This window comes from Lipomyces japonicus, assembly GCF_038497905.1.
Source record: "Lipomyces japonicus strain CBS 7319 unplaced genomic scaffold V1514scaffold_5, whole genome shotgun sequence".
Taxonomy (NCBI): Eukaryota; Fungi; Ascomycota; class Lipomycetes; order Lipomycetales; family Lipomycetaceae; genus Lipomyces; species Lipomyces japonicus.
The window spans coordinates 350,531-374,174 of NW_027117817.1; the positions used below are offsets into that span (position 1 = coordinate 350,531).

The following is a 23,644-nucleotide window of genomic DNA, read 5'->3' on the forward strand; positions in this document are numbered from 1 at the left end:
ATTCACCACTTCGAAACTTGATTTTTTTCAGAAACCAATAGCAATTTTTTAAAAAAATAAAATATTTTAAATAAATTTAATAATTCTTAAAATCGATTGAGCTTAACTCCTTCTCTGTTTTTAGAATGACAAGGTTTGTTAAAACGCAAATCTCTTGAAGCAAAAAAATAATTTCACTTTGGAGTGTTCTTCGCAAAGCCAATAGATTCTGCATCGTTGTGTCCGACCGATCTCATTTCGTTCTAAAATCTTGTATTATTGAATTTATAGACGTATTAATAAACTTCATTTGTCTCTCTGACTAGACAAATCAATCCATGAACGCAAAAATTGGACAATTAGTTCAAGTTGTTTGATCACATCGAGTGATTTAGTGATGTCATCAACGTTGTTTGTACCTGAATTTCTGCACGTGCACATAACTGCATCATGATTTCTGATTTCTTAAAGTTGATTCTGGATTTTCATCATAGTGCAATATATTCCGATTGAATTCACGTCAAGTCCTGTTAGGTTTTTATTTATTTATTTATTATAGATTAGGTTTACGTCGAAAGCGTGATGCTTAGTTTGCATATGAACATTCACACCTAGAACTACCTCACCATACATAATAAATAAAATGGCAATACAAATGTTGTATAGAATCACACAGTATTCTTTGAATTCGAAACATATATCATTGAGATGCATGGCCCGATTGCCGGTTTTAAACTTTCCATGTCGAAACTTCACTTCAATACCAGCGGTTTGTTCATCGCACAGGCCATCTGCGTACTCAAAACGAGAAAGACTAGCACAATTTAAAGACGTTGATGTAGTAGTCGCAAAAGAGTGGCTAAAAGAAATCAGGCTAGGAGATATTCCTCGTGACCGATTCAAGATTACATATTCGAGGGCAGGTGGGCCAGGTGGACAGCATGTCAACAAGGGTAATTGCATTTCCCCCCCCTCTTATTTCTAATTACAACGTGCTTGCTCACATTGATTCGTTCAGTTAATACGAAAGCCACAATAAGCTGTGATTTGAATGATCTGAACTGGTTACCGACAGTTATATACAGCCTATTGAAGGAAAGCGTAAGTTTTTTTTTTATCAAAACATTGTGATTGGTAGAATAATATTATAATAACATACTTGATAGGATTTTAAATACCTAACACCGAGTAAAAGAATTGTAGTCCAATCAGACACTAACCGACACCAGCAAGACAACGTGGAGGAATGCTTCGTCAAGTTTTTAGACGGTCTTAAAAAAAGCATCTACATACCTTCGCCCGAGTCACCTGAAAAGATTAAAAAATGGGATGAAATGTAAGTGAAGTACTTCGTTCCCTATTTTAAGAACATTTCAAACTAATACCGTTGTGTTTGTTAGAAGGGCGAAGGCCAACGAGACTAGACTAAAGTACAAAAAGATTCAGGCTGAAAAAAGGCAACGCCGGAAATCTTTTGACTAAATCGCAGAGTTGAATGGTATTTTAACAAATCATTGTCTATGGTACATAAATAATAGTTTTATGCCTTGATTATCAATAACATGCCACGATCATTCCTCCTCTTCCTCTTCCACTTCCTCTTCGTCATCTTCATTATCTTCACCCGACCCGTTGTCGTCATCTCCTTCCTCTGCATCCTTTTTGTTGCCCTCTTCATATTCTTCATCATCATCGTCGTCATCATCCGATTCAATCTGACTTATACCTGACTTTATTTTCTCAATTGATTTCGGTAAAAGGCCTCTTCGCTCAATCAATTTGTTAATATTCGATTCCAGCTTCCCATACTCTTGAACTAAATGCCTAGATTCCGGGTTAAATTTTAATCCTCTTTGCAGTAAGTTCCTTGCTGCCTTCAAATTTGCATTTTCATCGATTTCGTATTGCGCTGCAAGAATCCACAGTTCAGGTTTGCCTGGATGCAACTTCAAAACATTAGAGAATATCTTTTTAACAATGTGTCCTGATTTCCTTTGCTTGGCATATTCAATATATTGTAACCAAAATTGAATATCGCCTGCAAATTTTTTTGTGCCACGATCAAAGATAAAAAATATTCTACGAGCACCTGCCCAGTCTGATACTGAGCCTTGATGTAGACCTTAAAAAAAAAAAAAAAAAAAAAAAAATTATTAATCGCCGCCATCACATACAAATTATAAATTGATTTTACCTACCCAGTCTCTGTATCCGTTTCCTCCGTAGCGAATCTAAATTCATTTCGTATTCGATATATCGTACATAATCCAACGGTTTTGATCCTCGGCCATGAATTCTGTGTTCAAAGTCTGTTCTTTTTTTAACGATGGAGGATATTTCTCGCTGATCTTGGTTAATACGAAGCTCATCATTAATCTAGGCAAGTTTAAAACTAACCTTTTCAAACACGCCTTTTTTTCTTAAATCTTCCAGTTCCGGAACAATCTGATAAATATTGGTCAGATCAAGGATTAACAATATCAACCATTCAACCGCACTTACTTGTTCCAGATAATATCTGACTTTCTCTGCCATCTATGAAATTTTGGTAATTTCTTGTTTTCTTTTCCTTGCTTTTGGTTTTTGTTATTATGACGTATCTGTTTACTGGCTTTTTGGTGGTCTGCAAGGCAACTTTTGATTTTTTTTTGGCTGTCCCTGATCTGGTTGAGGAAAATTTCAATTTTCACTGCGGCGCCGAGGTCGACTCGACTTACTGTACTTTCTGCGCGAATGTTAATTTATTCATTATTTACACTTTTTTTTTTTGGTTTAAAAATTGCAGGCTTTATTGAAGAGAAGCTACGAAGGGTGAAGGCTGAGTGACTCACAGAAAAAAAATATGTCGTCGTCAGATTCAGAAGCTTCAGATACTGAAGAGTAAGTTTTGTTTCCGTGTGGTTTGAATTAAAGAAATCCATCAACCTAACCGAAAATGATCTAGATATGTTCCACCCACCGGGTTCAAGAAGATTTCGGAGGGCAGGGTCACTAAAGACAAATTTAAGGGAAAGAAATTATTTTTAATAAAGGTGTCCAAGAACTTCAAATTGCCGGCTACTTTACCTATCCCAACTTCCAAGCAACATGATGTCAGTTTCTCCGAACGCGGAATCAGCTATTCAATTTGGAACAACAAGGACGAGCTGGCGACTTCAGACAAGATCAAGCTACTTCTTCCGGATGGCCGAGGAAGTTTTGTTCATTGTAAGTGTCGTGGATTTGTGTTTAAAACACCTACTGACTGAGATTATATACAGCGTCTCAAAAGATCGACAAAATATTTCATATTAATGAAGTGGCTGAGATTCCAGATATAGTCATTCCGCCGAAGAAATCAGAATAGTTTTACTGCTTTTCATGAACTGGCGTTTGGGGGGTTTTTTTAAAAAAAAAAATTTATGATGTATCTGAGCTCAATATAGAAAAAAAGTTGTTAAATGTGTATGGCTTTAACAATATTAAATATACATGTATCATATTTACAAATAAAAGTGATTTACTTTATTACTATTATTATTATTACTATTATTATTCATCATAAAAGTCCACGGCGTTATTAACCTCGTCTTTCCTGGAGCTGTGCTTGCAACTGTATCAACTATTGTTGTCCAAGTCAGCACGAAAACCTACACTAAAGGACCAGCAACATTACCTCTGCTCGTTTCTTTTCGCTTTTCGTTCGCACGTCTGCTATTTGGCCTTCAATTCGCTTGCTGTTAAGCCATGTTAGTTTTTCAAGTCCTTAAACAAATCACCAGTTCATCGTACATTTCTGATTCTATAAACTCCAGTCGCTTGTCGACGTTCAACACCGACTCTGTCCTGTCTTGCGGAAGAAGAACAGGTCCAGTTAATTTATAAATCTTTGCATCGTCTTCTAATATAGAAAATTCCTGTCGTTAAGTCCCATTAGCTGTGGTCACAGACAAGAAACGTCTAGGCCCTTAAATAACTTACTTTCTGCACTATTTTGTTTTCTTGTAGCTGCGATTCAAGTTTTTGCCGAGCTTCAATAAAAGATGACAATTCTAATACACACGTTAAATATGTTTTTATTTACTAGTAATCTGCATAATACCAGTTTGTGTTTTCCTGAATTCTTCAGATAGTTTTTCAAACTGTGCTTGAGCCGTGGTATCTGCCATTCTAATTGTCGCGTTTCAACCAAGTTCCTGTCACTTGAATTGAGTCAGAGTGAATTTAAAGCGTGATAAAAAAAAAATCTGTTTAAACCTTCAAGACTGAAGTGTGAATATAAATCAATATTTGAATTTGTTGAACTAGAAAGTATCGACGCATATGTCTTTGCGCGGTTTCCCCATCGCCAATAGTTCAAAATTCACAATTATCAATAAAATTGATTCTTCGAAATCAACATCAGCAAATAAGAATTTTTTATCATCACTACAATGCTGGTGAGTCAATCAACCATGTTTTGCAAGGTTGCCATTAACCATACTAGTTTAAACCGTGGCTTGAAGGTCGTCATCCTCGACACGAGCTTCATGATGATTCTTCATCAGATGAAGACCAACCTATTGTTTCAGATCTTGAAGACGAAGCCGAAGATATCGAACAAAGGTGGAAGCACAGTATAGGAAAATTTTTAAAACCAACTGTTACAATTTCTTTTGCATCCAAACCCGAGATCATTGAGAAACTCGTCGTGGTTTCACCAGCTCTTGCAACAATTATTCTTTCGCTTGGTGATTCAACTAAGGTTGGACTTGTCGAGGTTTCAAATTCTTCACGTGCAGCAAAGCATGAAATTTTTTTCCTTGAGCCATATAAATTTTACTGGTTGAAATTACCGCATTCGCCGGAGGTTGATTGCTATTCAGTCGCGAAGGAATTGCTTGACACTTTACAACCCAAACTTGTTGTACAATTGGTTCCATCGTTTCCTGATTCTGACGGCTTCGTGTTCACGTTAGCTACAGAAAATGCTCCGGATATAAGCAAGAAATACCCTGGTTTGAAACCTCCTCATTTTATTACAAATATACAAGCGTCCATTCTTTCATACGTGAGTGCATTAGAATCGTGAACTTATTAAACCGATTATTAATTGATCTAGGCCGAATTAAAAAATTACAAAGCTCTTGCGCTAATAGTCAGGGCAGACGGCGTACCTGATCATGAATTCGTTGAAGAAGATGTAGTTGAAGACACAGTCAAGGCACTTGAACTAGTCTTAGGAGATGGTAGTCGCTGGAAAATCGACCACAAACGGCTGCGAAGAACACATTTTAGGTCAACGGGAATGTACGTCTAATTAATCCAAGAGTATATTCATGAAACTTTTATACATAAAACGTAAAAAATAACAACAACAAAAAAAAAAAAAAAGCAAATAAAGTATTAAATACATGCAACAAACACTAATAGTCCCAAAAGATGACACCGAGAAGCCCAAGTTATATTCTCAATATTTATTTCTCACCAGAGTAAAATGTTAATCTATCTTCGACTTGCTTCTTCAAATCCTCGCCAAATTTGGACGAAGGAGCATCACTGAAGGAATCGATTCTGCTAGCAATGGAACATTTGTTTGCAAGGAATCGTGATATCCGGCCCTTATTCTTCTGTGATGCCTTTCCAATAAATGAAGAGTGGTAAATCAAACCATATTTGGGAGTATTACCCTTAGTCTTTAAAGCTCTGAACAAAGCTTTCTCGGCACCCAAAATCTGAACGGTAGAAGCAGGATACTTGGACAAATTAACCAAACTTCCAGCATGAGAGATAAGTCTGGCACCAACAATCTCGCCAATCAACTCAGATAAGTTAGGCGCAACAGTGTTCATCTTCTCGGACAAATATCCGTGTAACTGTCTTCTGTAATCGGCAAGGTTCACGGTCTTCTGGGCAAAGACCGTAATATTAGCCAAGTCACCCTCGGAAATATCTTGACCCATACTAACACGAGCGGCATCAATAATGCTTTGCGCAATAGCGGCGTCGTCGTTGACGAAGGCGGCAAGATCGTGGAGAGAGTCCTCGTTCAATGACACCTTATCCTTAATGTAAAGAATCAACTTGGAGTAGGTATAGTTATCACTAACAATCTTAAATAGTTCCGGGAAATGCCACGAATACCATTCACGAACTCTCATGGAAAACGTATTAATATCCTTATCCAGCTGGTCGAGAAGAGAAATGGCCTGAATAATGTGATTGTCATTCTTCTGAACCGAGAATTTAACCTTTGATCTGGAGAAAGCATGAGAAAGACCAAGTTGAGCCCTCTCAATATCACCTTCCTGTAATTGCTTAAGAAGCTTTCCTCCATGAAGACGGAGGCCACGAAGAAGATCCTGGACTACCTCAGATGTGTCACATTCAACGCCCTTAACGGCCTCCTTAATTCCAGTAGCCAGATTTTTGTCAGACACGCCCAATACAATCTGACCCCATTAGCATACTATTCATATAAGCGAAATCGAAATTCGTGATACTAACCTTGTTCTTCTTTGATCGTTTTGGCAGGTTTAATTCTAATAATGATTTCAAGTGCTCATTCACCTTTCCTTCGGCAACATCGTTGGCATTTTCAAGAGCATGAGCAGCACCCCTATTGTTTTTTTTTTAAATTAGCAATTAACATACGTTAATGACAGCAATTTTCATACTTAAACGGGGCGAAGGAGACAAGCTTGACAAGCTTGCCAAACTTCGCGAGGTCATTTGCAGCTTCCTGGACTTCTTTCAGACGTGAGCCAATAGTTTCAGGTTGAATAGCAACCTCAAACAAAGCGTAGCCTGTTGCCTCTTCAAATAATAAATACTGGACTCCGCTAGACATGGTTGTGTGTGAATATGTTCTGCCTACGTGAAAAAGTTGCAAATTTGAAAAAATTGATTTGCGCCAGGGAAAAATTGAAATTCTGCCGCGCTGGCGAATCACGAGTGCGATACGATGACTTTCTGCTCAAATTATCCAAATGTGTCTTCTAAAATACACGTGACTATTGGTTGAACACGAACCAACGCGTTAGTGCGAAACAAAAAAAAATACAATCTACCACCTTCTTTATCTGATTCAACACATTTTCCTGCGTGCATTTGAAGGCTTATTTTTGCAATTATTTGCGAATTTTTCAAAAATGTCTGCTGTTCAATTTTTAAATCCCAAAGCTGAATCTCTGAGGAGAAATCAGGCTTTATCTGTCAATATCAGCGCTGCACAGGGTCTTCAAAATGTCCTCTCAAGTAACTTGGGACCTAAGGGTACCATTAAGATGTAAGCCTGTCAATTTTTTTTTTACATATGATGGATAGATATTAACAAGATTTAGGTTGGTGGATGGATCAGGTAACATCAAGTTGACAAAGGATGGCAAAGTCCTTTTATCTGAAATGGTTAGTTCGGGTCGTTAATATCCTTGTCACGCAATACTGACTTTTATCAAACAGCAAATCACAAACCCTACTGCTGTTATGATAGGTAAATAATATTAATTGAAATGCACCGGATAGCTTCTAACTTTTATATAGCTCGTGCTGCGACTGCTCAGGACGAAATAACTGGCGATGGCACGACTACGGTGTGCTTACTCGTGGGTGAACTGCTCAAGCAAGCTGAAAGATACATTGTAGATGGTTTGCATCCTAGAGTTATTACGGAAGGATTTGAAATTGCCAGAAAGGAGACATTGAAGGTTAGCAGATTTTATTAACATGTTAAGGGGCAATGCTAACTTTCATAGTACTTGGACAATTTTAAGATTGATAAGGTCATGGATAGAGAATTACTTTTGGCCATTTCAAGGACGTCTTTGACTACGAAGTTGAATAACGCGTTGGCTGAAAGGATCACTCCAATCGTGACTGATGCTGTTCTTTCTATCCACAACCCACCCGAACGTGTCGATCTTCATATGATTGAAATTATGAAAATGCAACACCAGTCTGCTGTTGAAACACAGCTTGTCAAAGGTCTTGTTTTGGATCATGGTGCCAGGCATCCTGATATGCCAAAACGATTGGAGAATGCTTACATTTTAACTCTTAACGTGTCGCTCGAATATGAGAAGAGCGAAGTTAATTCTGGGTTTTTTTACAGCAACGCTGAGCAAAGAGAGAAACTTGTTGAAAGTGAACGCAAGTTTGTAGATCAGAAACTGAAGAAAATCGTTGAACTCAAAAATGAGATTTGCGGCTTGGATAACTCCAAGGGATTTGTTATTGTTAACCAAAAGGGTATTGATCCACTTTCATTAGACGTCTTAGCTAGAAATGGTATTTTCGCACTTCGAAGAGCAAAGCGAAGAAACATGGAGAGACTTCAACTTGTTTGTGGTGGTACTGCTCAGAATAGTGTGGATGATTTGTCACCGGACGTTCTTGGATTTGCTGGGTTGGTGTATGAGCACACTTTGGGTGAAGAAAAGTACACATTTATTGAGGAAGTCAAGAATCCAAAGAGTGTTACTATTCTTATTAAAGGTAAATATTTTAGTATTTTATATTAGCGTCACATGCTAATAATATTAGGACCTAATGCTCATACCATGGCCCAGATTCAAGATGCCGTTAGAGACGGATTGAGAAGTGTCGTTAACGCGATTACAGACAAATCCGTTGTTCCCGGTGCCGGTGCTTTTGAGATTGCAGCCGCCAGTCATTTGAAAGGCAATTTCTTACAAAAAGAGGTTAAGGGCAAGCTCAAGGCCGGCGTTCAAGCGTACGCTGATGCTCTTTTGGTTATCCCAAAGACTCTGGCCACGAATGGTGGGTTTGATGTTTTAGATACTTTGTCAGCATGCCAGGACGAATTTGCTGAGGGCCATGTAGTTGGTATCGATCTATCATCTGGTGAGCCGTTAGACCCAACTCTGGAAGGCGTGTACGATTCATTTAGAGTCATTCGAAATGCCGTCGCGTCTGCTACGTCTATTGCCTCTAACCTACTCCTTTGCGACGAATTATTAAAAGCGGGTCGTTCCTCATTAAAACAACAGGAATAATGTAAAAATATACAAAAGACGAATAAAAATCATGTTAAATATAAACACTAATATTGCTCTGGCACTAGTGACTCTATGTACATTTAGATAATCATCAATTTTAGAGCTACATAAACCTTAACCCAACAAAAAATAACCCCCCCCCCCTTGATAATTTTAATGTATTACTTGGTAAACCACAAACTTCTAATAAAAATCGTATTCATCTTTCTAGAACTTCTGTGACAGGTGATGGTCGAAGAAATGGATGTGCTTCCGTGTTAAAAACATAGTCATCCCTAGAGTACTCGTTAATAAAAATTTCACAACGGCTTAACCAAAAAAAAAAAAGCTTACAATGACAAAATTCCAGGCTCTGAAAATAATAGATAAGCATATTTGAGCGTCTCGGCCATCCAGAAGCTTTCCATCTGATCCAAATGTTTTACTTGATTATTATTTGTAACATCTTGAATAGCCGAGTATGCTATCTCAGTCCTGCACCACTTATTAATTGCGCTAAACATCTCCCATCCTTTATCCTGCCATTTCTTGTCTCCAGTGACTCGGTAAAGAATAAAAATACTTTCAAGCGCTTCAGGACGTAATAAGTACCTTCCATCTTGTGAAAGATATGACCTTGGCTGGTCGTACCAACCACCAACTTCCCATCTATTTCGATCGTTATCAAGCTCGGCTTCAGATGAAGGCGACTCAGCAACTTGTGCTCCAGCGCCAATTTTTGCAGTGTTGACAGGCTCTTCCGCAGTTACTTGACTATCAGATCTATCACTAAGATTTGTCACTTCTAAAGATCCAGCACTTTTTTGAGAAACATCAGCATTGTCCTCAATATTAACTACTTTATTAATCTCGACAGTAGACTCAACTTCATTGCCAACTATTTTGGAAAGATTTGCTTCTGCTTGATCTGTAGTAGCCGCAAAGTTTGACGGACCGGCGGTCATTTCCCCTATCTTGGAATCTTTAACAAATTTATTTTCTGGATTGCTATTAGAGTGCTCATCATCAATCAGAGGTTTTGCAGAATTGCTTGGTGTTGGATGACCACCTTGAGAAACAACATTATTCACAAATGCTGATCCTGTGGCAGTGGATAGATGATTTTGCGTAGTACTACTTAAATGCGAATTAGAATCAACATCAGGATTCTCAACATTGTCATCTACTGATGCTTTCGTGGAACTGTCTGCAACATTTAAAAATTTCGAACCTTTATTTTCTGTAGACAAAGCTTGTTTTATGATTTCAGAAGAGGAATCATCGAGAGGTTGAGCGTCGGAAATATCAGTCTTTACTGACTCCTCCAAACCCGCAGTGCTAGATAGCCCTTCGTGTTCGTTTCTTACCCCCAATCCAGCCTGATCTTCATTTATTTCTGAGATGATGCCGGCGCTTGCAGATTGATCTGATGTAAAATCTTTATCATGATCTTGATCTTTTGGAGAAATATCTAATTTCTCTGTATAATCAGTTGAACTGCCAGGTTCAAGTTCTTTATCATCCTCAGCCTTGGCCTTAGCCTCAATAGTTGCAGAATTATCCTTACTTGCATACATGCTTAATTCTCCTAAAGACTTTAAACTAGTGGATTCAGCTTCAACTAATGAACCTGTGCTTTCAGTAGCAGCATCAGAATTTGCCTTAATGAGATCATTTTCAGTTGGCTGCTCAGTCGACTGCTCAAGTGTTAATTTAACCGACTCATCAGTTGGTGCTTCGCTCAGTGTCTCGCCAGCTTTCTCACCAGAAGTGGGCTCCTTCTTATCTTCTGTGACCAGTGTCTCTTCTAAATATTATTAGACTTTAATTAAAAAATATAACTGGTATATTCATTACCTCTAATCGTTTGCCTCTTTGTTAACCTCGGTCCGGCTTGCTTCCTAGCCTGTGGATCAATGAATTCACATCTACCTGAAATGCATTCGTTCACATGAAAATTTTCGGACATAATTCCGGTTCTAGTTGTATTATACGCCCAATAGCATCCGTCAGTTAATTTTTGAGCAGTTATAAGATCAGATGGGTGTTCAAGAGTCTTGGCACCTAGAGCAAACATTCCTCCAATATAACAAGACAGATGCGTCATTTCAAAATCCATTTCTTTTTTACCATTTCCACCAACTATAACGTTTCCCGCAAATAAAATATCTGGCGTCCCTTGAACTAATGGGCGGTATATAATATTCTCTTGTATAGCGACTATTGACTTTTCGTAAAGACGTTTGTATTGCTCCACATTGCCTCCAAGCAAGATATATTCTTTAATAAGATATTCGTAAGCAGAGTCGCCTAGTGCACCAGCCGAGTATTTTACGGGTGTTGTGGATGCTAAAAAACGAGTTATTAGTAAATATAAAAGGCTTGATTATAATACTATACAAACCATTATCAAGTAATCCCTTCACCCCATGACATTTAGGACTCAGTTTTTCAGGATGAAAACTAGCTTTAACATCAATATCCCAAGAAGAAGTACTTTCAGACGCTACCGAGTCTTTAATTCTAACGGGACTATCTTTTGATTCTGAAAGATCACGCTGCATTTCGGCTGTCTTTTCAGAACGCATTCTTGATGGAAGTTGTCTCTTATTCAAGCTATTACCAGTCTTCTTATTTTGCTTGTTCTTATTGCCTTTTGTCTTTTCCGCTGCCTCCACAGCACCGGCGGCATTATTTATCAACCTTTGAAGCTCTGGTGAAGAAAGGTCAGGGTTATTATCCTTAGCAATACCTTTTGGCAAACGTGAGTCTGTTGAGCTATGAGAAGCGCCATTAGAATCAGATTCCGCCATTGATAAAGCAGTCTCACAGCCAGAAATGTCCATCCGCAAGGGCCACAAGCCAGGAATAACGGATTGCTTAGAAGCGTCATCAAGCTGATCGGTAATACGTTGGATGACACTATAATAAGTATTATTAGAGGTGATTTGAGCTAGCCTAGTAAACTCGAGAGAGAGAGACGCAAACTGGGCAAGAACCATGGACTTTCCGGCTCGTAATTTGAGGGGTCTATGAGCAAGTTGAGGATCGTAAAACAAAACAGGCATTCCATTAGGAGTGTCAAAAGCATCAATCAAAATATCGGCAAGTTCAACGGCTTTCTTTAGAAACAGAGACTCTCTCTGTTGGCTAAGGTCATAAGCCCCAATAAGACCTCCTAGATATCGGATAGTTGTTTCAAAAACAGGAATGGAAGGTAAGGTCAGTCGTTCAAAATCGATAGTTTCAACGAATTTCTTTGCTTGTTCAAGTTCAGAATCCAACTCCATAATGATTAAGGTGTCAAGTGCATCCACAATAGTGGCCCCCCAACCTCCAAAAGGATCTGCAAAGCCACGACTGACTGGTCGAAGCTCATCGTGCCCCCAAGCATACTTTTTGTAGCCTTCCCAAGAGTGCTTGAAAGCTTCTTTTACGGTGGCCAATCGTGACTCTCGTACTTCTCTTTCCTCAGGAGTTTCTGCAGCAAACGTCCCCTGAACTTTAGGCAGGCTCTGTGGTGGTTCTTCTGGAAGTTTGACCGGGTTTGCAATAGGAAACTTGATTATTTTGGGAGTGCTAAATACGTCGACCTTATCCTCTCCAAAGTAGGGCGTGGTAGAAATATCACGACCTCGACGAGTATCATCCGGGCTGTAAGATCCTTCAAAGGAAGATAAACCGATAGGTGAATTTTCGAGAACAACATCATGTCCAGCAATCGGCTTCTTTGGAGGAGTAGGATCGCCTTTTCTTGGAATCGTCGGATCGTCTGACTTCTCTACGTCATGGAATATATCTGTAGTTTTGTCAAACACATGAGCTGCTTGTGGTTTCACCCTCTTCTCAGGCAAAGAAGAAGACCCCTTAAAAAACTTCTCTGGAGCAACATCGTTGCTGCGCCTGGAAGATGCGATTTGATATAGAATGACGACTGCGACACATGCGATGATAAGAAGCGAACGGTATCGTCTCAAACGAAGCAAAGAAAACATTATAAGATAAGCTCGGTCATTCGTTGGCTCACTTTATTAAAATGAATATGCCAATTCCTCATGCACAGAAAAACCGCTAAGGCTGCGATAAACAGTGACGCAGATCGAACCAAAAAGATGGGGGAAGGGGACGTAAACAATATGGACCGCGCGGTGGCTGACTTCAAAGAGCATAAAAAACGTGAATAAATCAACATCCACGCATGACAAATTACTTCAACACTACATTTATAAATTACGATCTACGGAGCCAAAGTAAAAATTAAAGGTACCAAAAATCTGTAAATTATCTATTCAACGCGCAATTTCACAAGCAAGGTAACTTACAGACTCACAACCTTAATATGTACATAATGTATTTATTAACATACTTATGACTGGAGGTAAGTGAGATGGCACTTTCCGCAGTAGTGGCGGTCCTTCATCTTAGCCATGAAGACACCAGCACCGCAAGTCTCGGTTGGGCACTCACGACGAGTGCGCTCGACAGTACCATCAGAGTTAATCTTGTAGTACTTCAAGACAGCCAATTTAGTCTTCTTGTGCTTGTGCTTGATTTTCTTGGGAGTGGTGTAAACTTTTTTCTTGCGCTTCTTCGCACCACCACGCAGGCGGAGGACGAGGTGAAGGGTCGATTCCTTCTGAATGTTGTAGTCAGAAAGAGTGCGGCCTGTAATGAAACTTGTTAAAAAATGATTCAACTATTGATTGTATTGTCCATTCTTGACGTACCATCCTCGAGCTGCTTTCCAGCAAAAATCAGGCGCTGCTGATCTGGGGGAATGCCCTCCTTGTCCTGGATCTTGGACTTCACATTGTCGATGGTATCGGACGACTCCACCTCAAGGGTGATGGTCTTGCCCGTAAGGGTTTTGACGAAAATCTGCATGATGACGACGGTCAACTAGTCGGCAAAAAATCCGTACAGATAAATGCTTCTTTCAGGTCGAAATGTCGATAACGAAGAAAAGAAGACGTGAGTTGGGCGCAGTCAACGCAAGTTAAAAAAAGGGAAATCCGATGTCGTTCCATGCGCGTGACTTGTGACTGCTGGCGGCCGACCAAGGGCTAAGCCCTAATTGCTAATTAGTTATGCGCTGGTTGTTGTTGGATTTGTGCAGGGGCCCGTGAAATCTTAAAATTTACAACTTGACTCGGGACGAAAGATGGGCATTTGCCTCCGGGAGATTGTTCGAACCACCATATATCCATCTTCATTTGTTTGTGAACTTTGTGAGGTTTTATATACACACGCTTGTGCACAGATCTATGATCTGATTGTGATTGGTCGAATGTATAACAATGACGACGTATTGTGGAAGTAGATTGTTGGTATGTGTTTATGTGTGGTGTTCCCTTATCTGGTATGAGATCTAATATCAAAATAGGGTGTTCAAAGTCGGAACTGCTTTTCTCGCTTGTCCACTATAACAGACTACGCATCAATTTTTTTTCAACAGCAGCGCATTGTTAGTAGATCAATACAGTTTAATCAAACAAGACGGTATGCGAAAAAGAAAGTAAAGCACTTGAAAAAGAAGCAGCGGGTTACTTTCCAAGAGAGCTTGGCCAGTGGAAGATACGACATAGATGTAGGTAAATCTAGTCAGTAGTAAAGTTCTGGTTTTTAACTAGCATAGCGTGTATATAAACAAAAATCAAAAGTTGCCGTCGAACTCGCTAGACGTGGGAATATAATAGTACCACCTTCCATAGATTTGGCACATTTCTCTAAATTACTCAATGTACATTTGGGTGAGTTTCACAGTTTTAGATTAAGTTTGGTTTCTAACTTTTTAAGATGACCTTATTGAAACCATGTATGACCTGGGGTTTGAGGACTCGGTACCAGAGAGCAGTAAGTTTTGTAAATATTGTTTATTTTACCTATCCACCTGCTTACTTTTATTTCAGTATTGGATTTTGAAACTGCATCACTAGTTGCAACTGAGTTTGGTTTTGAAACTAGTCTGGAAGATAGCAGCAAGGATTTAAATCCAGCGTAAGTTGCCTCATAAGGAGCACAAGTACGGTTGGTTGCTAAGTTTATTTTAGTCCTATTTCTGATGGTACATCGGCATGGCCATCTCGTGCTCCATTCGTATCAATTATGGGTCACGTTGATCACGGTAAAACCACAATTCTAGATTATTTGCGAAAGTCGTCTATTGTTGCAACTGAGCACGGAGGCATTACTCAACGAATCGGTGCATTTTCGGTTGCACTATCATCCGGAAAAAAAATTACATTTTTAGACACCCCAGGTCATGCTGCTTTTCTTAAAATGCGTGAACGAGGAGCAAATATTACAGATATCGTCGTCCTTGTGGTGGCTGCAGATGATTCAGTCATGCCACAGACCATAGAAGCTATCAGACACGCGAAAAAGGCCAATGTCCCCATTATTGTGGCAATTAATAAAATTGACAAGCCAAATGTAAATTTAGAAAAAATATACCAAGATCTTTCTTTACAGGAAGTTTATGTTGAGGAATACGGCGGTGATACTCAAGTTGTCAAGGTGTCAGGTTTAACGGGGCAAGGCATCAATGAACTTGAAGATGCCATTATCACTTTATCAGAAATTTTAGACAATCGAGCAACTGCTGATGGGAATGCTGAAGGATGGGTTGTTGAATCAGAGGTTAAAAAAGGCAGAGGAAATATTGCAACCTTAGTGGTCAGACGTGGAACCGTTAAACCGTCTTCTATTTTAGTGGCCGGATTTTCATTTGCCAAAGTTCGCAGTATTAGAAATGAATTTGGAGATTCGCTAAAGAGCGCCGGACCAGGAACACCTATTGAGGTTGACGGCTGGAGATCTTTACCTGAAGCTGGCGATGAAGTTCTCCAAGCCAATAGTGAGGTATGAGGCTTTTTTTTAGTGTTAATGATCTACCACTTTGAAACAAACTAACATCATTTGTAGCAACATGCTCAGAGTGTCATAGAATACCGCCAACAGAAAGCACGACATGTGAAAGAAGCTCAAGACATCAAAGTCATTAACGAACGGCGGAAGCAGGATAAATTTAGGATTTTGCAACAACAAAAAGAACAACAAGTAAATAGGGGATCAAACAATATACAACGTTTCATGGTATCTGAGGAGAACAACGGTGATAAGAAATATCAGTCATTTATAATAAAGGCAGATGTTTCCGGTTCCGCTGAAGCCCTCAAAGATGCAACGGAAGCAATTGGTAATCAAAAAGTAGGATCCAGAGTCATTTATGCGGATGTTGGAACTCTTGCTGAATCAGATATTGACCGAGCAGAAGTTGCACAAGGTTAGTTACTCAATAATTATTCAATAGCTATTTTATGTTTTAAAATTAATTAATTACTTTTTTTTTTTTAGCTGAAATTTTATGTTTTAACATCAAGCCGGATAAGGACGTTCTTGGAATTGCCGAAAAACGTGGTATTAAAGTATCGATTGATAACGTAATTTACCGTTTGATTGAAAAGGTAACCGATGCGGTGGTTGGACTTCTTCCTCCATTGATTGAGACTCGCGTTCTTGGAACAGCCGAAATCAGGGACTTGTTTGTCATTAATTTGAAGAAAAGTACTGCAAAAATTGCCGGTTGCAGGGTAACCAATGGCAGTATAAAACTGAATGAGCCTGTTAAAGTTTTACGAGACAGTAAGGTTATTTTTGAAGGCAAGATTGAATCTTTAAAGCATGGCAAGAATGACGTTATGGAAATCGGCAAAGGCAAAGAGTGCGGGTTGACATTTGTGGGATGGGACGGATTTCAAAATAATGATGTTATACAATCTCTTGAAGAGGTTCAACAAAAGCAACATCTTTGAATTACTTCAATAATGATCAATGCTTTTTGTCATTTTATTAGATGTATATATTTATTTTTTTCTTTTTTTTGTCGCTACTTTGCGTTTTCTTCCCATTGAACGCCAACCCATTCTTCGGTATATCCGACATTGTTGCTATCGACAACCAGTGGAACACAATCTTTTTCACAAGTGCAAACAATGATGGTACCCCATTCCATACCTTCGATCAAGTCCAGTCCACTTCCTTCTTCCAATACCTGAATGGCATTTGGCATCAGTTGAAGTTCAAAAACTCTAAAGGAACCACATAGTTCACAAGACGGTATCAATCTCGAGCTATATACCCCTGTATTTTGCTGGGTCAATTTGGTAGCAACCTCATCAGTTTTGGAATAAAACAACGGAGATCCGGCTCGATCATATCTGACAACTTGTTCAGGATTTTCCGCAGCAATATCAGCAAATTTTTGGAATGTCTTGTCAAGAGAATTGCTACTTTCTGGTAATGCAGACCAATCATCGCGCCCGCCGTCACTTGAAGATGATTCTGGTAAGATTTGTACGTTCTGATTAATATCCTGTCCTACTTTATCTGACAAATATTCATTTTCAACAAAAAGGTAATACGATTGATAAGGCGATTGATCAGCAGACTCTGGCCATGGCAAAAATGGTTCACTTGAGATTTTTGAATTTGTATTAATTGTTGATTTTTCAAGTGCTTCAGTCACGGCATCAATCTTTACCTCTGAATCAGAATTTGACGATTTTGGAATTTCGCCAAACAGCGGACTGCTGCTCGTTTGATTGCCGCTGCCAAATGGGTTTGCTCCAAATGGGTTAATACTACTATTGCCACCAAATAATACGTTTCCCAGATTGGCTTGTTGTGCGGCAGCTTTCGTTTGGTCTGCTTGTTGTTGTTGGTCTGCCTTTTTCTGCCTCTCCTTTTCTGCCACCGATTTCATCTTCTCCTCATCTCTCAAAACTCCTCTAAAAGCTCTGATCGATCCCGGTTTTCTTCTACATTGTGCGCTTTTGCAACCGTAAACATAGATTATACGTTCATAAAGCGTTCCCTCTAATGCTGCGTATGCTTGCAAGAGTAAAGTCATGAGCGACGAGCAAGAATTGCATTTGGCCAGCCGGGCGTCAGGCAATGAGCCCTTGTTAAGCCAAACCTAGTCACATGTTAAAACGTGTTGCAAAATTTTTTTACTATTTTAAGTATGACGCAATAACATACTGGTTTACCACCGATTCGTGTATCGTATGCGGTAACTTTGTTGTCAACAGGTTCGTCAGGATATCCCAATAGAACTGAAGTCCTGCCAACGGCCGAATCTGACATTGAAACGTCCGATTCTGAATCTGATTCGTATGCTTCATTGTTTCCGGACATTTTGTAGTACGAAAATTATACTGCTGAATAAATCAGACCGTTTCTAAATGAAAATGAACTACGTTTTTGGGTGATACTTCGAGCGAACACTATTTTTTTTTTTTTTTTCAGGGGCTTATCCCGGTAAATTTAAGGTTTGTTAAGCCCCGTCTAAATAATATCTCAGGCAATAAATTGCAGTAATTCTTTCAGATATGCTAACGCTCTGATACATTACGAGAATATATACATTAGTATGCTTTACGGAATCCATCTCCAATCACATATAAGGCGGTCTCCGCTCAACCGAAATAAAGATTAACTGCATGTTTTGCAATATTAAATCCGAATAAGCTGGCCAAAAATAAAATCTAAAATTGAGATTGACAATTAGAACCAAACTACTATGCAGGTTTCACTGATATAAGCAACTTACAACGAATACTAAAATTGGTGAAAGGATAAATTCAGTTCGCTCTAAGAATGGCAGTGCTAGTTCGATTAGAAAATCAGGCTCCAATATCGAGCAAATAAATTTCGACGTACCATTATATCCTAAATACGTAATAACTATATAATAGGAAAATGCGCCTAGATACAATAAATTTCCAAGGAGTAATGAAAACCTGCAGGATAATTAGTTGAACATGCAATTTGGTCCATATTAAGGAAAGCATACCATGACTCTCTAATTATTACTGGTAGTAATATGAATTGAACCACATAAAGAGCGAACCAAATAATTAAAAATGCGTTGCAGTGAACATCAAAGCAATAGCTAAATAAAAATTTAGCAGTTATCTCAACCAGAAAAAAAAAAAAAAAAGGTCAAATCACGCACGCCCATTCCAGTTCACTTTCTTGAGGATTTACGTTCAGCGTTGCCCGTCCACTCCGCTGTTTTAAAAACCTTCCAGTCACAACCCATCCAATGGTTGCGACAACAACTCCGACGACAAGGAAATCAATAAGCACAAAGTTCACGATTAGCCGTAGGATAGGCACGAATCCAGGTGAATATGCAATACCCCATGCAATCGCAGAGAGCGTAAAAAATCCAGACAATAACAGCGCAAATGAAGGATCATCTCGGGCCCATGTATTTTTGGTTTCTGCTCAAGTTAGATAACAAAACTCACAAAAAAAAGTATAAGGTCCACTTGCGTTTCTATATAGTTAGTTAGTCCTGCTGTGAAAGAAATGACTGGAAAAATACATACATGATAATATATTTGTCTGTAAACTTTTTTTGGTGAAATAAATATATAGCATATTTCCCATATCGCTGTTTCGAAATCTAATGTTGGTGGTTTGAATAGTCTAATAACGAATTCAGAATTACACGTTGCGTGCCAGGATAACATGCAATTCCATACCTTCTTAAGACTACCGGAACTCTGATTGAAGATAAGCCAGAAATAGATAGATTTGATGATTGGGGTAATCTGGAATGCCGTCTGGATGAAGAAAATGTTGATTCAGTGGGTGATGGTGGGCCCGAATAGCCGTTGGCGAGTGGTAAGATGTTTGGTGAGGATCGATCACCTAAATGAAGTGGGGTCATTGATCGCCTGAGTGAACCAGACATGATTCTCTAATGCCACGTTATTTTTTTTTTTGATTTGCTGTTGATCGATGGAATAATGACAATATTGAATGTTTAATGTATAGCTGTATGTGTAGTCGTTGTAATTGAATTATCGAATCGTATCTTGAATAAGTTAATCTCCAATTAAACAATATTCCGCGCAATATCCCGCGAGAACAGGGCACGTCATATAACTTTACAACTGAGCGAAAAATCCGAATTAATGTGGCTTGAATACCGTAAATATGTACATATAGATTTCCATGTAGAATTGTTATGGTTCAGAAAAGAAAAAATTTCTCGACATTATTGATTTTTTTTTTTTTTGCCTCTGTTTCTAGTCGATAATGAAATCCGACTTGACTGCAACTAAGAAAGAAAGTAGAAATTAAGAAAGTAGATTATACAACGTGCCAAATTATAAAATCATTACTATGAAAGATCATTATACTAGTTGGTTCATTGTACGTTGTAGTTCACAATAATAGGTTGACTAGCGCCTGTTCGCGTCTATCTTTTTTTAAAATGACATATAGTTCAATTTGACCTTCAAATACAAACAGTATATATATTTTGAAACAAACCAAGAAGCAAAATATAGACTACTTTTGAAAATATCACGAGAAAGGAGCAACAATGACGTCTCTCGATGCTCCTGCAGACGATATTGAGGCTTTAGCATCTTGGGCTGTTTCAGAAGGAGGCTACCGTGCACCAGAAGTAGTATTTTTAAAAAGTATTACACATTAAATGCGGATATTATACAAATACTAATATTTTGCAGATTCGGTATCTGGAACAAGTGCAAGATCAAAGGTAGCAATTCCTCAATCTTCCCCATTGCTTGCGTGCCCGATAAGTTTAGTTATAGACTACGACAAGGCGGCATCATTTCTCTTTGGCAACAGTCGCGCTTGTCCGTTTTCAAAATCACCTACGATTGCCATTCGGTTGTTTCTTGTGAGCCAGAAACTACTAAAATCTGAAAGCAAATGGGCACCGTACATCAAAAGTTTGCCTGAAAGTTTTGATACGCCGTTGTATTATTCACAAAAAGAATTGCAATTGCTGCAAGGTACCAATTTAATTGGTGACGTGGAGCTTCGCAAGCAGATTTGGTTGAAAGAATGGGAATTGGCAATTGGAGAGTTACCAAAAAGATTCAACAGGGACGAATTTACGCCGTATGTTATTCCAATTCGATTCAAAACACTTACATACTAACGTACATAGAGACTTATATTTATGGGCATGCACAGTTTTAACATCTCGTTCATTCCCTTCCAATATTATTTTCAATACCGCTAATAAGGAATCTTACCCTGTCCTTGTTCCTTTAGTTGATTCGCTGAATCATTACCCATCAACCCCAATAATATGGACATCTGCAGAGGGCAAGTTTACGTTATCCACCGGAGCAAATGTCGATAAGGGACAAGAACTATTTAATAACTATGGACCAAAGGGGAATGAGGAGCGTAAGTAATGCATGGTTTCCGTTTAGAAACAATACTAAGTATATTTACAGTTTTAATGGGTTATGGATTTTGTTTAAAAGATAATCCGTTTGACTCTGTTGCGCTTAAAATCAAGCTTCCGCCTTTATCGGAAAACAAAAAAGCTTTGATCAACACCGAATTAGAAAATTCTGCGTTTAGAATATCACCAGGTGACTTGCTCCCTGATAACCTTGTACGACTTTTCAGAGTTTATGTTGTCAATAATTTTGAGCTAAGCAAATTGCTGGTCAATGGAATCGGAGTCCCGGCAAGTATTCGCTCCGAACTTGATTTGTCGCAGAAGTTGTTTTCAGCATTATCAATAAAATTACGAGGTCATAAATATCTAACAATCCCAAATCCGACCAAACGTGAGCAAGATGTTATATTGTATGTATCTCATCAAATTGAAATCCTTCAAGCATCTACAACGGCCATTACGCAGAGAATTTTTCTTACATTGAATCCTAAGAGTTCAACAGATAAATTAGACGATATTGCGCAACTGCGAAAGGCTATCAATGATAATATTAGACTTTTTGGGTTTAACCTGAGAAACATCTTAACTGAAGCAATCTTTGAAGAATTTGCATCGGTTATCGAACAAGCTTTTGGATCCAAAGACCCCATTGATATTCTGGACAACTCTTTAGATGATCAAGTCATGGTTTTATTTATTTGCTACCAATATTTTAAACCAGAATCCCCGTGGAAGGCATGGCTCGAAGCAATGCAGACTCGGTACAATAATGATTTGGAACTCGATTCTGACTTCTTGGAAGACTTTGAAGGCTTACATGAATCTTTAGTGCCGGGATTGATCGAGTTAGAACCTTCAATCTTTAATGAACAATGGACCCCACGTCAGCTGGCTTGGGCCGCTAGAGTTGTAGACTCGGAAGGTGTTGTGGTTGAGGCCACGGATGGAACGCCTGTGTATTGGATCATTGCGGAAATTTAAAAGTTTGTGATTAATTTGTCCTTTAAAAAAAAACAACAACCTATCCCTAATGTACATAATTATAGAAAAACAAACAACTATTATTATGGCTTGCTATTAAGTCCATGTAAATGAGCCACGGCTGCTTCAGCCCTGTCAATTTTGGAAGATGTTGACGGCAATGATTTTTTCATGTCCTTGAGAGTTGCCACTAATTCTTGGAAATGTGATCTTAGTTCATCTTGCCGAGGTAACGTCGTTGACGTGTCCACTTGCTCTTCATCCTGATTAACTCCGGATTGTTCTTCATCTCCCGAGGCTAAAGCCGATTGAAGGTCCTTTTCTATCCTCTCAAGTTCTGCTTTATAACTTTCCACGGCTTTTAATGGAGCCTGCCGTCGTAATGCAGTAACCTGAACCGTCTCTTCGTCAATCTGAGCATATAATTCACGCACTTTTTCGTTCAATTCTAAATCAAACGATTCATGCTCTATTCAATTAGAAAAGTTTGCAAAAGAAAATCGGCGTGGGTTGTGGAACTCACGTTCAGCTACCTGTACTGGCTCTGCAGATCCGTTTATTAAATTTTCAATTGATATGTCACTTCCTTCTACACCATTTATAACTAAACTATGTTTCGCTGTTTGAAATATGCGTGTTATGAACTAAGCCTTCAGTTAATACCATTCAAGCCAGGATAACGCGCCTTGAGAGTCATTAACTCACATCATTAACAAGTATTTCTACTTCACCCTTTAACGGATCTTGAATTTGAGAATCTGGTAAATTTGAATCAATTTTTTTCTTGGCCGCATCCAATATTCGGTTTTGTAAAAACTGTATGTCTTCCGACACGAGCTGTAATCGTTGATGGACCGGCGGATGGTGTAGTTGTTGGATCTCAAAGTCAGGGATAGACCTCCCTGATTCGTGAGATGCCATCGCGATACTTTTGAACAAAATCTAACACTTGCAAATTATAATTCGTATATGCAAACGTCACAATAAAAATATATATATACCGGTGTAAGTGGTAGTACCTAAGGTATCATCTATCGCGTCTGGTAGTTTGTCGCGTACACAAAGAAAGCTATACCAGTTAAGGGTTTTTTCAGTAAAACTTTAAACCATTTGCAAAATATTAAAAAAAATATTGTGGACAAGTCCGGGTTCGAACCGGAGACCTCCAGTATGTTTCAAGCCAAAGCTCAATGCAAAACTGGCGCGACTACCAACTGCGCCACATGCCCTTTTGCAAAATTTTTTATAAACTTCTCATCTTAGCTTATTATCCGCACGTGACTCGTTGATGTCTATAATCTTCTGTTTTTTCGATATTATGAATAAATAATACACGTCAGGGGCACCTAGTGTCCTAGTTAAGATAAAAAAAATCGTTTAGAGGGAAGGAAGAAGCACAAGATGCTCTCTTATTCCGCGAGATTTTTGCCCGTGCATCCATCAGTGCTTGCCAGTTATAGTTTTCAATGTGTTATTTTTTTTACTG

General features: G+C 38.8%; 14 protein-coding genes and 1 non-coding gene across 15 annotated transcripts; 6 read left to right on the plus strand and 9 right to left on the minus strand.

Moving 5' to 3' along the window:
- Positions 1-687: 687 nt before the first annotated feature.
- On the plus strand, positions 688-1,627 carry V1514DRAFT_365967 (uncharacterized protein; the record flags this gene model as incomplete). Its single annotated transcript, XM_066929820.1, has 5 exons — positions 688-748; positions 789-932; positions 998-1,080; positions 1,146-1,315; positions 1,380-1,627. The coding sequence occupies 5 exons, from the start codon at positions 688-690 to the stop codon at positions 1,459-1,461; spliced, it is 540 nt and encodes a 179-aa protein (XP_066785437.1). The 3' UTR covers positions 1,462-1,627.
- On the minus strand, positions 1,459-2,735 carry V1514DRAFT_325722 (U3 small nucleolar RNA-associated protein 6-domain-containing protein). Its single transcript, XM_066926668.1, has 4 exons — positions 2,482-2,735; positions 2,377-2,424; positions 2,178-2,322; positions 1,459-2,101 (listed from the first exon to the last, which is right to left on the minus strand). The coding sequence occupies exons 1-4, from the start codon at positions 2,512-2,514 to the stop codon at positions 1,551-1,553; spliced, it is 777 nt and encodes a 258-aa protein (XP_066785438.1). The 5' UTR covers positions 2,515-2,735; the 3' UTR covers positions 1,459-1,550.
- On the plus strand, positions 2,673-3,453 carry V1514DRAFT_325724 (uncharacterized protein). The gene is made up of 3 exons (XM_066926669.1): positions 2,673-2,859; positions 2,924-3,186; positions 3,240-3,453. The coding sequence occupies exons 1-3, from the start codon at positions 2,822-2,824 to the stop codon at positions 3,323-3,325; spliced, it is 387 nt and encodes a 128-aa protein (XP_066785439.1). The 5' UTR covers positions 2,673-2,821; the 3' UTR covers positions 3,326-3,453.
- V1514DRAFT_350424 (Prefoldin) lies at positions 3,429-4,290 on the minus strand. Its single transcript, XM_066929411.1, has 5 exons — positions 4,061-4,290; positions 3,940-4,010; positions 3,751-3,875; positions 3,635-3,695; positions 3,429-3,580 (listed from the first exon to the last, which is right to left on the minus strand). The coding sequence occupies exons 1-5, from the start codon at positions 4,125-4,127 to the stop codon at positions 3,539-3,541; spliced, it is 366 nt and encodes a 121-aa protein (XP_066785440.1). The 5' UTR covers positions 4,128-4,290; the 3' UTR covers positions 3,429-3,538.
- Positions 4,171-5,352, plus strand: V1514DRAFT_325729 (uncharacterized protein). The gene is made up of 3 exons (XM_066926670.1): positions 4,171-4,397; positions 4,445-5,008; positions 5,060-5,352. Exons 1-3 carry the CDS (start codon positions 4,392-4,394, stop codon positions 5,255-5,257), a joined length of 768 nt encoding a protein of 255 aa, XP_066785441.1. The 5' UTR covers positions 4,171-4,391; the 3' UTR covers positions 5,258-5,352.
- Positions 5,251-6,831, minus strand: V1514DRAFT_302625 (uncharacterized protein). Its single transcript, XM_066925572.1, has 3 exons — positions 6,615-6,831; positions 6,445-6,556; positions 5,251-6,389 (listed from the first exon to the last, which is right to left on the minus strand). Exons 1-3 carry the CDS (start codon positions 6,785-6,787, stop codon positions 5,415-5,417), a joined length of 1,260 nt encoding a protein of 419 aa, XP_066785442.1. The 5' UTR covers positions 6,788-6,831; the 3' UTR covers positions 5,251-5,414.
- Positions 6,832-7,013: 182 nt separating this feature from the next.
- Positions 7,014-9,075, plus strand: V1514DRAFT_302629 (chaperonin Cpn60/TCP-1 family). The gene is made up of 6 exons (XM_066925573.1): positions 7,014-7,225; positions 7,281-7,344; positions 7,399-7,429; positions 7,480-7,643; positions 7,692-8,430; positions 8,479-9,075. Exons 1-6 carry the CDS (start codon positions 7,089-7,091, stop codon positions 8,949-8,951), a joined length of 1,608 nt encoding a protein of 535 aa, XP_066785443.1. The 5' UTR covers positions 7,014-7,088; the 3' UTR covers positions 8,952-9,075.
- A 78-nt stretch (positions 9,076-9,153) lies between these two features.
- Positions 9,154-12,928, minus strand: V1514DRAFT_276050 (glycoside hydrolase family 47 protein; the record flags this gene model as incomplete). Its single annotated transcript, XM_066924916.1, has 4 exons — positions 9,154-9,229; positions 9,288-9,651; positions 10,791-11,282; positions 11,491-12,928. 4 exons carry the CDS (start codon positions 12,926-12,928, stop codon positions 9,154-9,156), a joined length of 2,370 nt encoding a protein of 789 aa, XP_066785444.1.
- A 262-nt stretch (positions 12,929-13,190) lies between these two features.
- V1514DRAFT_325737 (ubiquitin-related domain-containing protein) lies at positions 13,191-13,919 on the minus strand. The gene is made up of 2 exons (XM_066926671.1): positions 13,661-13,919; positions 13,191-13,598 (listed from the first exon to the last, which is right to left on the minus strand). The coding sequence occupies exons 1-2, from the start codon at positions 13,815-13,817 to the stop codon at positions 13,300-13,302; spliced, it is 456 nt and encodes a 151-aa protein (XP_066785445.1). The 5' UTR covers positions 13,818-13,919; the 3' UTR covers positions 13,191-13,299.
- A 311-nt stretch (positions 13,920-14,230) lies between these two features.
- On the plus strand, positions 14,231-16,747 carry V1514DRAFT_318121 (uncharacterized protein; the record flags this gene model as incomplete). The annotated part of the gene is made up of 8 exons (XM_066925869.1): positions 14,231-14,260; positions 14,317-14,520; positions 14,569-14,683; positions 14,730-14,786; positions 14,843-14,930; positions 14,984-15,794; positions 15,858-16,218; positions 16,290-16,747. 8 exons carry the CDS (start codon positions 14,231-14,233, stop codon positions 16,745-16,747), a joined length of 2,124 nt encoding a protein of 707 aa, XP_066785446.1.
- V1514DRAFT_325742 (programmed cell death protein 2) lies at positions 16,714-18,195 on the minus strand. The gene is made up of 2 exons (XM_066926672.1): positions 17,976-18,195; positions 16,714-17,910 (listed from the first exon to the last, which is right to left on the minus strand). Exons 1-2 carry the CDS (start codon positions 18,129-18,131, stop codon positions 16,822-16,824), a joined length of 1,245 nt encoding a protein of 414 aa, XP_066785447.1. The 5' UTR covers positions 18,132-18,195; the 3' UTR covers positions 16,714-16,821.
- Positions 18,196-18,412: 217 nt separating this feature from the next.
- V1514DRAFT_346232 (UNC-50 family-domain-containing protein) lies at positions 18,413-19,674 on the minus strand (the record flags this gene model as incomplete). The annotated part of the gene is made up of 6 exons (XM_066929258.1): positions 18,413-18,481; positions 18,547-18,602; positions 18,657-18,736; positions 18,790-18,888; positions 18,952-19,222; positions 19,455-19,674. 6 exons carry the CDS (start codon positions 19,672-19,674, stop codon positions 18,413-18,415), a joined length of 795 nt encoding a protein of 264 aa, XP_066785448.1.
- A 203-nt stretch (positions 19,675-19,877) lies between these two features.
- V1514DRAFT_325747 (uncharacterized protein) lies at positions 19,878-22,248 on the plus strand. The gene is made up of 4 exons (XM_066926673.1): positions 19,878-20,434; positions 20,483-20,882; positions 20,932-21,176; positions 21,227-22,248. The coding sequence occupies exons 1-4, from the start codon at positions 20,335-20,337 to the stop codon at positions 22,156-22,158; spliced, it is 1,677 nt and encodes a 558-aa protein (XP_066785449.1). The 5' UTR covers positions 19,878-20,334; the 3' UTR covers positions 22,159-22,248.
- On the minus strand, positions 21,882-23,338 carry V1514DRAFT_365979 (kinetochore protein Mis14 like-domain-containing protein). Its single transcript, XM_066929821.1, has 4 exons — positions 23,178-23,338; positions 22,864-23,100; positions 22,682-22,802; positions 21,882-22,627 (listed from the first exon to the last, which is right to left on the minus strand). Exons 2-4 carry the CDS (start codon positions 23,077-23,079, stop codon positions 22,242-22,244), a joined length of 723 nt encoding a protein of 240 aa, XP_066785450.1. The 5' UTR covers positions 23,080-23,100; positions 23,178-23,338; the 3' UTR covers positions 21,882-22,241.
- Positions 23,294-23,387, minus strand: V1514DRAFT_t16. Its single transcript has one exon. It is a non-coding gene; the product is annotated as a tRNA-Ala (tRNA).
- Positions 23,388-23,644: the final 257 nt, after the last annotated feature.

What these genes read in the sequence shown, in the direction of transcription:
- V1514DRAFT_325722 (XM_066926668.1), bottom strand. Translation starts at nt 2,514, where the DNA reads ATGGCAGAGAAAGTCAGATATTATCTGGAACAA. An exon ending in AAAAAGGCGTGTTTGAAAAG is followed by an intron (nt 2,323 to 2,376) that starts GTTAGTTTTAAA and finishes AACCAAGATCAG; the next exon opens with CGAGAAATATCCTCCATCGT. An exon ending in GAAACGGATACAGAGACTGG is followed by an intron (nt 2,102 to 2,177) that starts GTAGGTAAAATC and finishes TTTTTTTTTAAG; the next exon opens with GTCTACATCAAGGCTCAGTA.
- V1514DRAFT_325729 (XM_066926670.1), top strand. An exon ending in AAGCGTCCATTCTTTCATAC is followed by an intron (nt 5,009 to 5,059) that starts GTGAGTGCATTA and finishes TAATTGATCTAG; the next exon opens with GCCGAATTAAAAAATTACAA.
- V1514DRAFT_365979 (XM_066929821.1), bottom strand. Translation starts at nt 23,079, where the DNA reads ATGGCATCTCACGAATCAGGGAGGTCTATCCCTGACTTTGAGATCCAA. An exon ending in TAGAAATACTTGTTAATGAT is followed by an intron (nt 22,803 to 22,863) that starts GTGAGTTAATGA and finishes CTGAAGGCTTAG; the next exon opens with TTCATAACACGCATATTTCA. An exon ending in GCCAGTACAGGTAGCTGAAC is followed by an intron (nt 22,628 to 22,681) that starts GTGAGTTCCACA and finishes CTAATTGAATAG; the next exon opens with AGCATGAATCGTTTGATTTA.
- V1514DRAFT_302629 (XM_066925573.1), top strand. Translation starts at nt 7,089, where the DNA reads ATGTCTGCTGTTCAATTTTTAAATCCCAAAGCTGAATCTCTGAGGAGA. An exon ending in CCTAAGGGTACCATTAAGAT is followed by an intron (nt 7,226 to 7,280) that starts GTAAGCCTGTCA and finishes AACAAGATTTAG; the next exon opens with GTTGGTGGATGGATCAGGTA. An exon ending in CCCTACTGCTGTTATGATAG is followed by an intron (nt 7,430 to 7,479) that starts GTAAATAATATT and finishes ACTTTTATATAG; the next exon opens with CTCGTGCTGCGACTGCTCAG.
- V1514DRAFT_325742 (XM_066926672.1), bottom strand. Translation starts at nt 18,131, where the DNA reads ATGTCCGGAAACAATGAAGCATACGAATCAGATTCAGAATCGGACGTT. An exon ending in CACGAATCGGTGGTAAACCA is followed by an intron (nt 17,911 to 17,975) that starts GTATGTTATTGC and finishes ACATGTGACTAG; the next exon opens with GTTTGGCTTAACAAGGGCTC.
- V1514DRAFT_350424 (XM_066929411.1), bottom strand. Translation starts at nt 4,127, where the DNA reads ATGGCAGATACCACGGCTCAAGCACAGTTTGAAAAACTATCTGAAGAA. An exon ending in AAAACAAAATAGTGCAGAAA is followed by an intron (nt 3,876 to 3,939) that starts GTAAGTTATTTA and finishes ACTTAACGACAG; the next exon opens with GAATTTTCTATATTAGAAGA. An exon ending in GCGAAAAGAAACGAGCAGAG is followed by an intron (nt 3,581 to 3,634) that starts GTAATGTTGCTG and finishes GGACAACAATAG; the next exon opens with TTGATACAGTTGCAAGCACA.
- V1514DRAFT_302625 (XM_066925572.1), bottom strand. Translation starts at nt 6,787, where the DNA reads ATGTCTAGCGGAGTCCAGTATTTATTATTTGAAGAGGCAACAGGCTAC. An exon ending in GTCTCCTTCGCCCCGTTTAA is followed by an intron (nt 6,557 to 6,614) that starts GTATGAAAATTG and finishes AAAAAACAATAG; the next exon opens with GGGTGCTGCTCATGCTCTTG. An exon ending in AACGATCAAAGAAGAACAAG is followed by an intron (nt 6,390 to 6,444) that starts GTTAGTATCACG and finishes TAATGGGGTCAG; the next exon opens with ATTGTATTGGGCGTGTCTGA.
- V1514DRAFT_325724 (XM_066926669.1), top strand. Translation starts at nt 2,822, where the DNA reads ATGTCGTCGTCAGATTCAGAAGCTTCAGATACTGAAGA. An exon ending in GAAGCTTCAGATACTGAAGA is followed by an intron (nt 2,860 to 2,923) that starts GTAAGTTTTGTT and finishes AAAATGATCTAG; the next exon opens with ATATGTTCCACCCACCGGGT. An exon ending in CCGAGGAAGTTTTGTTCATT is followed by an intron (nt 3,187 to 3,239) that starts GTAAGTGTCGTG and finishes GATTATATACAG; the next exon opens with CGTCTCAAAAGATCGACAAA.
- V1514DRAFT_325747 (XM_066926673.1), top strand. Translation starts at nt 20,335, where the DNA reads ATGACGTCTCTCGATGCTCCTGCAGACGATATTGAGGCTTTAGCATCT. An exon ending in AGAAGTAGTATTTTTAAAAA is followed by an intron (nt 20,435 to 20,482) that starts GTATTACACATT and finishes AATATTTTGCAG; the next exon opens with ATTCGGTATCTGGAACAAGT. An exon ending in ACCAAAGGGGAATGAGGAGC is followed by an intron (nt 21,177 to 21,226) that starts GTAAGTAATGCA and finishes GTATATTTACAG; the next exon opens with TTTTAATGGGTTATGGATTT.
- V1514DRAFT_325737 (XM_066926671.1), bottom strand. Translation starts at nt 13,817, where the DNA reads ATGCAGATTTTCGTCAAAACCCTTACGGGCAAGACCATCACCCTTGAG. An exon ending in TGGAAAGCAGCTCGAGGATG is followed by an intron (nt 13,599 to 13,660) that starts GTACGTCAAGAA and finishes GTTTCATTACAG; the next exon opens with GCCGCACTCTTTCTGACTAC.